The sequence below is a fragment of the Saimiri boliviensis genome, chromosome 14 (genome assembly GCF_048565385.1).
Source record: "Saimiri boliviensis isolate mSaiBol1 chromosome 14, mSaiBol1.pri, whole genome shotgun sequence".
Lineage (NCBI taxonomy): Eukaryota > Metazoa > Chordata > Mammalia > Primates > Cebidae > Saimiri > Saimiri boliviensis.
This window is the reverse complement of record NC_133462.1, coordinates 64,951,831-64,966,411: the sequence shown is the minus strand read 5'-3', so window position 1 is coordinate 64,966,411 and position 14,581 is coordinate 64,951,831. Positions and strand designations below refer to the sequence as shown.

Below are 14,581 nucleotides of genomic sequence, written 5' to 3'. Positions count from 1 at the left end.
CATAGGACAAAAACAACTATGAGATCAGACATAGCCAGAAATGATAATGTATAAAATTTAAATACTATCTAAACCTGGGACGATACACTCAAACCAAGCAGTACCAAACAGTCAGCTTAAATGTGTGAATCAAGCCAGGTACGTTCTGTAGAGTGGTGGGGCCTGCGGCTAAATAGAAGAACCTACCACCCAAAAACATTCATATTTAATTGTGTGGGGCGGTGGGAAACAAACACTGTTGCAGCAGAATCAGAACTGTAAACTTAAAGTATCTGTTTTAAACACACATTGGTAAGGGAGGAAAAAACAATCCCAATATATGTCTTTCTAGTCTTAGTGAAAATGAGCAAGGACTAAAATGAAAGTAAATCAAGAAACATTAAAGGCAGCAAGCTCCTCAGTAAGGATTCCTAAAGATATACAATAAGCACAAAGTAAATACAAATAGAGAATTTTGCAATTTTAAGCAAAACATAACAGGCTGGTATCATTTTAGAAAGAAGGAAAAAATGCACAGAAGAATCTGCAAAAGAACCTACTAACTTAAAAAGTTAAAAAAGAAACATCTGTATCTCAAACAGTTTTCCAAGATGTCAACATGTCAATTCAATATAAAAGTGAAAGTAGGTGAAGACCCATTATGTATTGTTAGAATCTTTAAAATAAATACTAGTTACCAAATACTTTTTATTACATAGACACTGTGATCTTGAAATGGGTAAACAGGGGGACCTTAACTGATGTTGAAATCTTATAAACACTGGTTACCAGATCAATTATCATTTAGTAAACCACACTATAATTCATTAAATTCTTATTTCTATAACTTGACACCTACTAAAATTAACACTTACATAGCAGGTCTCGAATACGACACTTCAGCTACTCTTTTGTGAACCGAAGACAATCTTCACGCAAACATATAAAGACTTGCACAGTGGCTCACGCCTATAATCCCAGCACTTTGGGAGGCCAAGACAGGTGGATCACTTGAGGTCAGGAGTTCGAGACCAGCCTAGCCAACATGGTGAAACCCCGTGTCTAATAAAAATACAAAAATTAGCTGGGTGTGGTGGTGGATGCCTGTAATCCCTGCTACTCGGGAGGCTGACCAGGAGAATCACTTGAACTCAGGAGGCAGAGGTTGCAGTAAGCTGAGATCAAGCCATTGTACTCCAACATGAGCTACAAGAGTGAAACTCCATCTCAAAAAAAAAAAATTGATGTACAAATGATTCAGGCGATTTCCTCAAAAAAGTATTTAATTAAATTTTTATCAAATACATAAAATAAAATCTTCATATGGATATTACCTCCTGGACATCCTCTGGATTTCTTCGTGAAACAACCTAAAACAAAACATACATAGAAATCTCTAATCATTATCAAATTTAAGATTTCCTATTTGTATAATTCACTTTCATTAGTATTTGTATGAAAAATTCAATTTGCTTAAAAGAAAATAAACACTATATCATTTATCCAAAACTCAGTTATATAATAACTTCACTACCTGAAACAGATACTGTTACATCAAATTTAACCTAAAGTTACCTCCTTTAGGCTACATATTTTAAGTTTGGCCTAAGAATTTCTCTGTACATAATAGACAGAGAAACAGATGTATAAATAGATGTATAAACAGACTGTACCCTACTCTGGTGCCAGTCGCCAAGTTTTGACCAAAAGGGGCCAACTGTTTAAATGATGTTCAACTAAGGCAAATGCTCAGCTGGAACTAATACAGCTGTTTGAACAGTTCCTTTTCTGTATATCACTTTCCTTTTTCTGTCCATAAATCTTCTACCACATGCCTGTGCTGAAGTCTCTCTGGACCTACACTGGCTGAAGAGGCTGACCAATTCGTGAATCATTCTTCGCTCAATTAAACTCTGTTAAATTTAATTTGGCTAAAAATTTTCATTTAATGATACTAAAAATTAAGCAAAAAAGCAGCTAAAAGTCCACATGCTAATGTTCATATATTCATTACATTCATAAGAAAAAGCTTCCAGCCCTTACTCTTAACATAATTGTAACAAGCTTGTCTACATCTCCCCTTCCCAGCAAGCCTACCTATAAATTAGAAGCATAAAAAGCAGCTGTGCTTGGGCAACGTGTACAAGCGATCTCTCTACATTATTTCTTACCACTGTATATGAATCTACAATTAGCCCAATAAAAATGTCAATTAAAAAAAGCAGCCACAATGCTCAGACACACCATGTGAGAAGCATGAGAAGTAATCACTGGCTGCATAATAATGAAGAAAACAAAAGTAATATAAATTATATACAAACATTCAGGGACAAATAAGCCTTCTAGCAATACTCGCTAAGGAAAGAGGAAAATGGAGATTCTTTCAGGCTTCTCTGATTACAAAGGCCAAAAAGTCTAACACCAGGTAAAAATATTTTTTTCACAAAACCTTTGAAAAGGGTAGGTGCTTAAACCATCAAACACACCATAAACTAGGAAAGTCTCACATTAGATTATATAATACAGTACCACCCACGTAAATGTCAAATTAACAGATTTGAAGCTACAACGCTGTATTTTGCACAAACAAACAAAAAGAAAAATCAGGCTGTTCTGTCTATGGAATAGCCATTCTTTATTCCTTTACTTTCTTAATAAACTTGCTTTCACTTTAAAAAAAAAAAAAAGATAAATCAAACACACTAGGAATTATAATCCATTCAGCACCACTCCTAAAGTCTGAAAACAGAATAAAAAATAGAGGATTTTAAAGTCTGACAAATTTTGGTTCAAGCCACAGTTCAATTTACAGGTTTGATCTCATCTATAAAATGGAGATAATACTAACTGCCTTGCCTGGCTGTTGTGAAAAAAAAATAACATAGCAAGAATGCTATAATTTAAAAGCTTCCTCTTCCCCTACCAGACAGGTTAACCATTGTAAAAGCTCCCACCTAAGAATTTCAGAGAACAAATATCTTGCACTCTATACTCCAACTTTCACAATACATAAACTTGGTGAAATCCTGTAGCAATTTTCATTAATTTATACAACACTGCTAAGCAATAGAACTTTCTGTGATGACGGAAAAAATGCTCTCTACGTGCAATGTTCAACACAGTCACCGCTAGCCACATGTGTGTGGCTATTAAACCACTGAAATATGGCTACTTTGGGAAACTACATTAATTTCACTTCATTTAAATTAATTTAAAAAAAAATTTTTTTCAAGACAGGGTCTTACTCTGTTACCCAGGCTGGAGTGCCATGACATGGACCACAGCTCACTGCAGCCTCAAACTCCTGGGCTCAACTGATCCGCCCACCTTGGCCTCTTGTGTAGCTGGGACTACAGGCACACAACACCACAGTTGGCATATATATATAGTTATATATATATTTCAATATACATTTATATATTTTATATATATTTGGGTCTCTACAACAGGCACACAATACCACAGTCAGCATATATATAGTTACATACATATATATATATATATATATATATATATATATATATATATTTTTTTTTTTTTTTTTTGGTAGAGATAGGGTCTCCCTATGTTGCTCAGGCTGGTCTCAAACTCCTGGGCTCAAGCAATCCTCCTGCCTCAGCCTCCCACAGTGCTAGGATTATAAGTGTGAGCCACTGCAGGCCTTAATTTAAATTTAAATCAAAATAGCTACAGTGGTTAATGACCACCAAATCAGACAACACAGATTTAGTATCAAAGAGGCTGTAACAGGTAACTAACAACCATACATTATTCAAATATTTGATTTTAGCTATTACTTTCAAGTATCAGATGTCCCCTCACACACACCTTTCCAAAAGTATAATATTTCACGAAGTTTAATGACTGATTTTATTTCTTACATTTTTATGAAATGTATTGAGAAGAATAGTAATAGATAACCAATCCACTAATAATCCACCCACCAAAAATAACACATGATCACTCACAACAAGGTCTTTTTTTTTTTTTTTTTTTTGAGACTGAGTTTCCCTCTTGTTACCCAGGCTGGAGTGCAATGGCTCGATCTCCACTCACCGCAACCTCCGCCTCCTAGGTTCAGTCAATTCTCCTTCCTGCCTCAGCCTCCTGAGCAGCTGGGATTACAGGCACGCGCCACCATGCCCAGCTGATTTTTTCTATTTTAGTAGAGACGGGGTTTCACCATGTTGACCAGGATGGTCTTGATCTCTTGACCTCGTGATCCACCCACCTCGGCCTCCCAAAGTGCTGGGATTACAGGCATAAGCCACCGCGTCCGGCCTGCAAATGTTCTTTTTAAGAAAGAAGAACTTATTTCTTTTTTCTGTCACCCAGGCTGGAATGCAGTGGCATGATCTCAGCTCACTGCAACCCCCGCCTCCTGGGCTCCAGTGATTCTCCTTCCTCAGCCTCCTGAGTAGCTGGGTTTATAAGCATGCGCCACCACGCCCAGCTAATTTTTGTATTTTTAATAGAGACAGGGTTTTACCATGTTGCTCTGGCTGGTCTTGAACTCCTGACCTCATGATCTGCCTGTCTCAGGCTCCCAAAGTGCTGGGATTACAGGCAAGAGCCACTGTGCCCAGCCTAGAAGAACTTATTTCTTAATGTACATATTAGAAGTATCACATGTACTCATGGAAATCAAATACATGTGTACTTCATAAACAAAAATACATTAGCCATCCCCTAACAATATCCACAATATTAAAACTATCTTATCAGAAATAACCGATTTGATTACTATTTATCAGCCATCCTCTTAGTGGTCTACATACTTCTATGTGCTGGATTACAATGGTAAGCAAAATAAACTCCCTTTCTTCCTGGAGCTCACAGTCCAGCGGTGCACAATGGTGGGGTGGGAGGGGAGTGCAGAGTGGAGGAGGGTGTATTTCTCTAACATATTTCCGTAACTCGGATAACAGTAGTGTGCTAAGCAACAGATTGGTAAACATTTCATCCTAGATCCTTCCCATGGTACTGAATCCTCACTGTTCACAGCAAAGTGAAAGCAGTCAACCAGTCATGGTTTAGTGATGTAAGATTTTCAGTGTTTTCATAATAAATTTACTGAATTTTTTGGCATATTGGTTTTCTACTAAACAATATTACAAGTCAAAAACAAAGGAACAGTAGAATAAACTAGAGTCTAGAAAACACAGAACACCTTGAGAGCCATTTTTCAAAAATTTCAAGCATAAATATATTTTGCAACAAACCAATTGCCCTCCCTATCTCTACGATTATTTTGTTTGTTGAAAATGTCTCCAGATTAAGCTAATACTAAGTATTTATTCAAGAAATCTTCAAGGAGCTACTGATTTAACAACTGAAATCTAACAACTCCCACTGCTTTAATACCAGACATTTGTAAAAATCTAACAGGTTAAGTATTTAAAATTTAGTAGGTTCTCTTTTTTCCTTTAAATTGACTTAAATGATTGCTTGAAATGTGTGTGACTATACATTACTTTCAAACAAAAAAGCTAACAAAACTAAAAATTAAAACATGCAGGCCGGGCGCAGTGGCTCACACCTGTAATCCCACCACTTTGGTAGGCTGAAGAGCACAGATCACCTGAGGCCAGTTCAAGACCAGCCTGGCCAACATGGCAAAACTCCATCTCCACTAAAAATACAAAAAAATTCACTGGGCGTAGTGGCACACACCTGTGGTCCCAGCTACTCAGGAAGCTGAGACGGGAGAATCGCTTGAACCCAGGAGACGGAAGTTGCAGTGAGCTGGGATTGTACCACTGCACTCCAGCCTGGGTGACAGAGCGAGACTCTGTCTCAAGAAAATAAATAAAAATAAATAAAACATGCAGCCTCTTATATACGAAAACTCTACCATTAAAATTATACTAGAGGATAAAAGACTGAACATTTTCCTCCTAATATCAGGAACAAGGCAAGGAAGCCTACTCTCAACACTCCTAATCAAGACTGTAGACTACAAGTCCTAGCCAAGCAATAAAGCAAGAAAAAGAAATAAAAGTCATACAGATTGGAAAGAATAAATAAAACTATGCCTTTTGGCAGACAACATGGATTGCCTATGCAAGAAAAAAAACAAGTATTCTTCTAAAAAGTCTTAGACTAATAAGACAGTTTGAAAGGTGACGTAATAAGGGCAACACAAAAATGAATCTAATTTCTACATATCAGCAAAGAAAAGCTGAAAACCAAAATTTTTTAAAACACTATTGACAATAGCTATGAAAATATGAAACAGTGAGGAATAAATCTAACAAAACATACAAAGAATCTATTTGCTCAAAACTACAAAATGCTGATGGAAGAGATCAAAGAACACAAATAAATGGCAAGACATATTGTGTTCATAGATTTGAAGATTCAACATAGTAAAGATGTCCATTTTTCCCCAAAATGATCTACAGATTTAATGCACTCCCAATCAAAATATCAACAGGTTTTTTGTAGCTATAGATAAACTTATTATAAAATATATATGAAAAAGCAAAGGAACTAGAGGAGTCAAAATATTTTTGAAAAAGAATAAAATTGGAGGAATAATATTGCCTAATTCTAAGATTTAGTATAACACTACAATAATCAAGATAGTATGGTACGGAACAAAATAAGAGAATCCAGAAACAGATCCACACATATATGGTCAATTGATTTTTGGTGAAGGAGTAAAAGCAATTAAATGAAGAAAGGTTAGTCTCTCGAACAAATGGTGTTTTGTTGCAATTGGACATCCAAAGGCAAACACAGAACGTTTACTCAAACCTTACATCTTACACACACAAAAAAACCCTCAAAATGGATCATAGAGCAAAATATAAAATGCGAAACAGTAAGATATCTAGAAGAAAACATCAGGAAAAATATCTGTAACCTGAGGTTGGGCAGAGTTTTTAGGTATGACATTAAAAGTACGGTTCATAAAAGAAAGAAATGATCAACTGGGCTTCACCAAAATTACAAATTTTGCTTTGCAAAAGACACTGTTTGGGTGCAGTGCCATAGCTGTAGTCCCAGCTACTTGGAAGGCTGAGGCGGGTATCGCCTGAGCATAGGAGATCAAAGCTGTAGCACACTATGATCACACCTATGAATAACCACTGCATTCCAGCCTTGGCAACATAGCAAGGACCCAACTCTGAAAAAAAAAGGACCAGGTGTAATGGTTCACGTCCGTAATCCCAGCACTTTGGAAGGTCAATTCAGGCAGATTGCTTGAGACCAGGACTTTGGGACCAGCCTGGGCAACATGAGGAAATTGGGTCTCTATTTTAAAAATACAAAAATTAGCCAGGCATGGTGGCACACGCATGTAGTCCCAGCCTCTCAGGAGACTGAGAGGTGAGAGGATTGCTTGAGCTTAAGAGGTTAAGGCTACAGTGAGCTACGATGGTGCCACTGCACTCTAGCCTGGACAACAGAGGGAGACCTTGTCTCAAAGAAAAAAAAAAAAAAGATACTTAGCAGAATGAAAAGATATGCTCTACATCAGAGAAAATATTTGGAAATGTCATATCTGACCCCCAAAAAAAAATGATACCCAGAACATAAAGAACTCTCAAAACTTAAGAACAAGAAAACAACTCAAAGAAAAAAATTAAGCAAACATCAGTTTCAAAAGGCTAAATACTATATGATTCTATCTATATGACACTCTCCAAAAGACAACAGCATAATAGTGGAGATAGATTATTGCTTGCCAGAGTATAAGGGGTGGGAGGAAGGGTGTGAAAAAGAGATAGCATGGAGGAGTTTTGGGGATGATGAAACTTTTTTCTTGATTATCGTGGTAGATAAATAAATTTATACTCACGCTAAGATTCAAAGAATTATACAACAGAATAAGTCAATTTCATTGTGTGTTAATTTAAAATCAACACTTGAGAAGCAAAGTGCTGCCTCCTTCTAGCCTACTATTTTCCAGGCTCTGTGCTAAGAATAAGGCCAAGAATACAGTTAAAGACAGTCTGGCCAGGTACAGTGGCTCACGCCTGTAATCCCTACAGTGGCTCACGCCTGTAATCCCTACACTTTGGGAGGCCGAGGCCAGTGGATCACTTGAGCTCAGGAGTTCAAGATCAGCCTGGGCAACATAATGAAACCCCGTATCTTAAAAAAACACAAAAATTAGGCAGGCAGGGTGGCATGTGCCTGCAGTTCCAGCTACTAGGAGGCTGAGGTGGGAGGATTGCTTGAGCCTGCAAAGTCAAGGCTGCAGTGACCCATGATCATGCCACAACACTCCATCCTGGGCAACAGAATGAGACTCTCTCAAAAAATAATACAGTCTGCCATCAGAAGAAGAGTCTGACAAGTACATTATAATAAAGGCTTTAATGGAGTAGATACAAGACACATAGAAAGCAATGTCTTTAAAAAAAAAAAAAAAAAAAACCTTCCTGGAGAACACAGGGCATAGCTGACACTTGAGACGAGTAGGGATTGCCAAGACAAAAAACAGTATTCCAGACAGACGAAATAGCAACTAAATGAGAGATACGAAAGAATGTAATGTTCTAGCCTAATTTGGAAACTACAAATAATTCCTTTCATAGGCACAAGCAGGCTAATCAAGAATATGGTCAGGAATTGAGGACAGGTTCCCTCCAAACAATATAGTGTTTTGATTTGAAGCTTTGGAAATGGTGATTTTCAAACTTAAGTCAAGCTCAGTACTTTCCATTAATTCCCTTACTCACCTTTGTTCACATTATCACAGTCACTTATTATTCATGTATCCATCCCTTTTGCCAAAATACAGTAATGCCATTATGAGAACACACAGGTGTCCCCATATGTACACTCACAGCAACTAACAAAAAGTGTTTTATAATACAGGTATCCAGCAGCACAGCACTGGGATTAAAAGCACTGTGATTGGGACCAGTCTACCTGGGTTCAAATGTAGACTCTACCACTTGCTGCCTATATCACCCTGGACAAGTTATTAAACATGTCTGTGCTTCAATTTCCTCATGGAAAATGTGAAAATAATAATGGTACCTACTCACTGAGCTGCTGTGACAAATGTGTTTTTGGTTTTCTTTTTTTTTTTTTTTTTTTTTTTTTGAGACAGAGTCTAGCTCTGTCGCCCAGGCTAGAGTACAGTGGCATGATCTCGGCTCACTGCAACCTCCACCTCTCAGGTTCAAGCAATTCTCCTGCCTCAGCATCCTGAGTAGCTGGGACTACAGGCACCTGCCACCATACCCGGATAATTTTGGTATTTTTAGTAGAGATGGGGTTTCACCACATTGGCCAGGTTGGTCTCGAACTCTTGACCTTGTAATCCCCTGCCTCGGCCTCCCAAACTGCTGGGATCACAGGCATAAACCACTGTGCCCGGCCTAAATGTGTTAATTTAATATAAAGTTCTTGACTCATATGTAAGCACCATGTAAGTGTTTGCTGTTATTACTCAACAAACATTAGCTACGTATAAAAATGAGGATTTATACATTGTCATAGTTTGAAAATAAACCCAAACAACTTTAAATATGTGCAGAGTCAATAGGGTAGCTTGTGCTTATAATCCCAGCTAGGCAAAAGGCTGAGGAGGAAGTAACACTTGAGCCCAAGAGTTCAACCTGCAGTAAGCTATGATTGTGCCACTGCACTCCAGCCTGGATGATACAGTGAAACCCTCATCTCTAAAAAAGATCAATAAATAAAAATAAATACGTGCAAGACTATACTCTGAGAATTACAAAGCACTGCTCAAACTGAAGAGCTAAATAAATGGGGAGATATGTATGTTCATGGATCAGAAGACAATATTTTTAAGACATCAATTCTTCTGAAATTAATCTACATTCTCAATATAATCCCAATCTAAATCTGGGCAGGCATTTTTGTAGAAACCAGACAAGCTGATTCTAAATTTTATATGCAAATGCAAACAATCTAGAATAGCTAAAATAATTTTGAGAAAGAACATTAAAGCTACAGTAAACAAAGCAGTGTGGTATCAAAAGAAATAAAACCATATGTCCATACAAAGATTTGTATGTGAGTGTTCATAATAGCTATATTCATAATACCCCAAAACTGGAAACAACCCAAATGTCCATCAACAGGTAAAGAGATAAAATGTAGTATAATCATACGATGGAATATGAGTCAGCAATAAAAGGGAATGAAACACATGAAAACATGGATAAATCTCACATAATCATACGTAATGGAAGAAGCCAGACCAAAAAAAAAGTGCATACTATATGATTCTTTGTATACAAAATTCTACAAAATGCAACCCAATGCATAATGACACAAAGCAAAGCAGTGGTTGCCCAGGGATAGGGGGTGAGGAGGAGTGACTGACTATAAAGGAGCATGTGGGAACTTGTGCAGGGATGAACATGGTGTAGTTACACAACCGTATACATTTGTCAAAACTCATCAAATTAGACACTTAAAATGGGTGAATCTTACTGTATGTAAATTATGACTAAATATAAACAAAATAAGTTATAAGGCAGCACTGTCTTTTGAAAATAAAAACATACTTTATATACTGATGGAAAGAATATGGGCAAGAACTGCCATTCACCTACTGTTGCTGAGAAATCTGTATTACAGTATGAGAATTTTGTAAACTTAGCATGATGACACAACTGAAAACACGCTGACAGTTCTTTTATACTTGTGTCTCCTTCGACTAAAGAATCACAGAGAATGTATGAAAGAATTTTCCAAGTCTGAATACAGGTACTTATTCTAGATAGAAATTAAGAAACAACACAGAGTTTAACTATGGAATCTGTTAACATGCTTGTAACTGACCTCAAAATCATCTAAGCTTACCAGGTTTCAGAGAAATGCAAAAAAACACAAAGGAGATTTCAGAAGATGAAAAAGCCCTTTTGCTATCCAAAAGTTAACACTGGTACTTCCAATGATTAAAACTCTACTGCTACAGTAATAACCCTGCAAGGATCAAAAATATAGAAAATTGTTCCTTGAAGCTAGAAGTAAGTCAGTAGCAGAAAACACACAGAAGACATTCCTAATTTTTATCTCCTAAAGTTCTCTCAGGAGAACACTATTTACCTGGTTAATTATCCTGAGAAAAGGTGTTTTTCTCCTTAACTTCCAAAAAATATTTTATAATACTAAACACTGTTATTTTAAAAGTACATCTCCATGTTGACTCAGACCTTATATTTTAAAAACAACATCTGTAACATAAGCAATAAATGAAGACAAACATTTACAGGGAGAAAAAAGGCAGTGTATGCAATTTTCAAGTTCAAATAACCACAGCACTATGTAACATGCATATATGTAAATTTGGTTAGTTCTAGGCAATGTGTGACTTTATCATCTAGTTTATATTGTCAAAACTTAGTTCAGTAAATAAGTCACAGCTTCAGATATTTAAGATCTGAATTTGGCCAGGAGCGATGGCTCACACCTGTAATCCCAGCACTTTGGGAGGTGAAGGCAGGTGGATCTCCTGAGGTCAGGAGCTCGAGATCAGACTAGCCAACATGGCAAAACCTCCTCTCTACTAAAAATAGATAAATTATCCAGGCGTAGTGGCAGGCACCTGTAATCCCAGCTATTTGAGAGGGTGAGACATGAGAATTGCTTGAACCTGGGAGGCAAGGTTGCAGTGAGCCAATATCACACCACTGCACTCCAGCCTGGGCCACAGAGCGAGACTACATCTTGGGGAAGGTGGGAGATCTGGCCGGGCGCAGTGGCTCATGCCTGTAATCCCAGCACTTCAGGAGGCTGAGGCGGGCAGATCACAAAGTCAACAGATTGAGACCATCCTGGCCAACCCTGTCTGTATCAAAAACACAAAAATTAGCTGGGCATGGTGGTACACGCTCATAGTCCCAGCTACTCAGGAGGCTGAGGCAGGAGAACCACTTGAACTTGGGAGGCAGAGGTTGCAGTGAGCTGAGATCATACCACTGCACTCCAGCCTAGCGACACAGCAAGACTGTCTCAAAAAAAAAAAAAAAGACCTGAATTTGGTTAACCTTTCCTTTTGTAAAGTAACAGTACAAATAATTATACTCAGTGCTTCCTATTCAAGTTCCACACACATTCATACCTCCAGGTCTTTATGGACTCTACTCCTTCAACTGTCTACCCTTTTATACCCTCTCCTTTTCTGGATTCTTCCTCTTTCACCTATCTTGATTGGAACATATTCCCTGATTTCTTGGTCCAGAAGCAATCTGTCTTCCCACAGCTCTTTTCTGTAATATTTGGAGGAACTTCTTGTGTTATATTACACTTGTTTAAGTATGGTAAACTCTCTTCTACTATGAGTATCCTTGAAAAGAAGATCCATGCTTTATTCAGGCTTATGTCCCTCAGATTATTTAGTATCTGGATCTAAACATTTATTGGGTGTGCTGAGTACAATGAAGAGGAAAACATTCAACAATGGTTTGCAGGCACTGTGTGCCTGTTCTTATATCTATTAGTTAACATAAGCAGAAACAAATGCCCATGATAGAGAACTGCTCTGAATCCACTAAGGGGCATAGACATGCAACTACATTAATTCAAGACAGTTATCTTGTTAAATTAAGGGATAAGTAGGATGCTGTGAATGAAATATTATGTATGCTGAAAACCGTTCTGATTCCATACCCTACATGTTAGGAAACTAAGTCTAGATTTTTGAAGGGCCCAATGACTAGAAAAGTTTCAAGAGTGGTATAATAAGGGCCCCTTAATCTCACAAAATTTCTTACACAACCTGAAATGAACACTCCACTCATATAACAACCTTACGTGCAAACAGCGAGCAACAAACTTTCCTCTATTCTCAGTACAGCATTCGCCAATAGCAGGCTGGGTCTTCTCATTATCTTTAAGCAGACATGTTCATCCATCCCTCCTCACATTTATCTGAATTGTGCACCATTTCCATACACCACGTGCCACTCCCATGCCCCAACCTGATCTAAATCTACTTAACCTTTAAGATTCTTCTCAAGGCCTACTTGACACGACTACTACATTCTCCAAATGTATACTGAACTACTCTTACTTAATCTGTACCTATCTTCTTTAAAAATTAATAATGATAAAGTTAATTCTTCAGATTTAATATAACCTGGAGTTAGGCAAAACTGGTTTCAGATCCCAGGCAGATCTAATACTGCCTTGCAACGTAAAGTTGGGCAAGTTACTAAACTTCCTTTAATCTGTTTCCTCATCATTAAAATGAGAATTAAATCCGGTGATATGTGCGAAATGCCTACTTTACACACATATTCATGCACACATACATCACATACATACATACTTATGTAATTGAAGATGCAGACTCTCTAAAACTCAAGACAAAAGCAATGAAACATAAAGTGGTACCAAAAGTTGGACCAGTTAGTTGATGCAAAGGAGCCTCTCAACTTTAAAATATGCCCTCACGGTAGCTCCCACAAGCCACCCACAGATTTTTCTCACGTCTCCTACTGAAAACCACGAAAAACTCAAGGGTTTGACAAAGCCCAGATCCACAGCTCCTAGGTTGATGGCCTAACACTTTCCCAAGAGTCTGCCTTCCTCAAAGCAAATCTGACACTAAATAAAGGTCAAGAGAAAAAATAACTTCTATTACATAAGCCAAACAATACATAAATTAACATTTTCTAAATGTGCATTATCCTCCTGGAGCAAGCGAAACCACTTCTGCAAACTGCCAACTCAGTAAAGTCCAAACGGGATGGGAACTGAGTCATCAATTTAAAACCATCGACCACTGACTGCCCCACCCCCAGAAAGAGGACTCTACCTCGACCTGCTACAGTGAAGCCCGGGCATACCACACTCAACCACTAACCTAGAAATCCCTACCTCCGACACGCAAGTCCCGCCACTAGGCGCAGCACCCAGTCCCACCCTCGGCTCTGGGCCAGTCAGGTACCCTCACACCAGGGTCCCCACCCCAAACCCTCAGGTCCCAATCCAAGCTCCTATCCCAGCCCGACACCGGCACTCACCCGGGCGGTGACCTTATATACTGTGTAGCCCCTCGGGTGTCGCTGGGGCTCAGTGACAGTGTAGAAACGAGCCAGGTCGCCACTCCGCTCCCTGTACGAGGTCATCCTCCCGCCGCCTCTGCCGCCGCCGCCGCCGCCGCCCGCCCGGGATCATGAGGGCAACCGGGCGCCGCCGCGGTCCAGGTTTCCCAACGCAGCGGCAAAGCGGCGAGGGGGCGGTGGCTCTAAGGCGGCTCCACGGCGGCGCCTCCGCTGCTCAGCTCTGCTTCCGGGTTGGCAAAAAAACTTCCGGGTCAGGCCGTCTCCTGCTTCCAGCGGAGGGGCAGACTTCACCGTAGATTCAGCGCCTTTGGGCCACCTGAGACTGGCCTGTAGTTGAAAATTAAGGGGTCGCACTGCCACCCCCGTCACTGCGGAGACCTCAGGCCTCTCCACTAGAGACGACTCGTTGTAGGCTAGCTCCGTCACCTTCTAGATTTTGTAAGAGCTGGTATAGCCACGCCACGCCGGTGAGAGCTTGGTCCTCCCTGCCTCCGCCTCGCAGTCGTACAAACTTCCGTGGAGTGGTAAAGGGATGGAGAGATACCCTAGCTTAGCACCTTCTTTGCTTACCTATTCACGGGCTATCGTTTTAAATA

The 14,581-nt window shown here is 39.1% G+C and overlaps 1 protein-coding gene across 6 annotated transcripts in view; it reads right to left on the bottom strand.

The window, feature by feature from the left end:
- Nucleotides 1-14,305, bottom strand: part of RPS6KC1 (ribosomal protein S6 kinase C1) — a 186,227-nt gene extending 171,922 nt beyond the window's left edge. For 2 of the 6 annotated variants that reach the window (XM_074385174.1, XM_010340952.3), the window contains exons 1-2: nt 13,944-14,295; nt 1,314-1,349 (exon numbers count right to left, since the gene is read on the bottom strand). In XM_074385174.1, the coding sequence (XP_074241275.1) occupies nt 1,314-1,349; nt 13,944-14,048 (141 nt within the window). In that variant the 5' untranslated portion in view covers nt 14,049-14,295. Of the gene's footprint in view, nt 1-854; nt 1,273-1,313; nt 1,350-13,943 lie in introns of those variants that run through there. The other 4 variants (XM_074385177.1, XM_074385176.1, XM_074385175.1 and 1 more) reach the window with 3 other exon arrangements.
- Between the last annotated feature and the right edge of the window lie 276 nt (nt 14,306-14,581).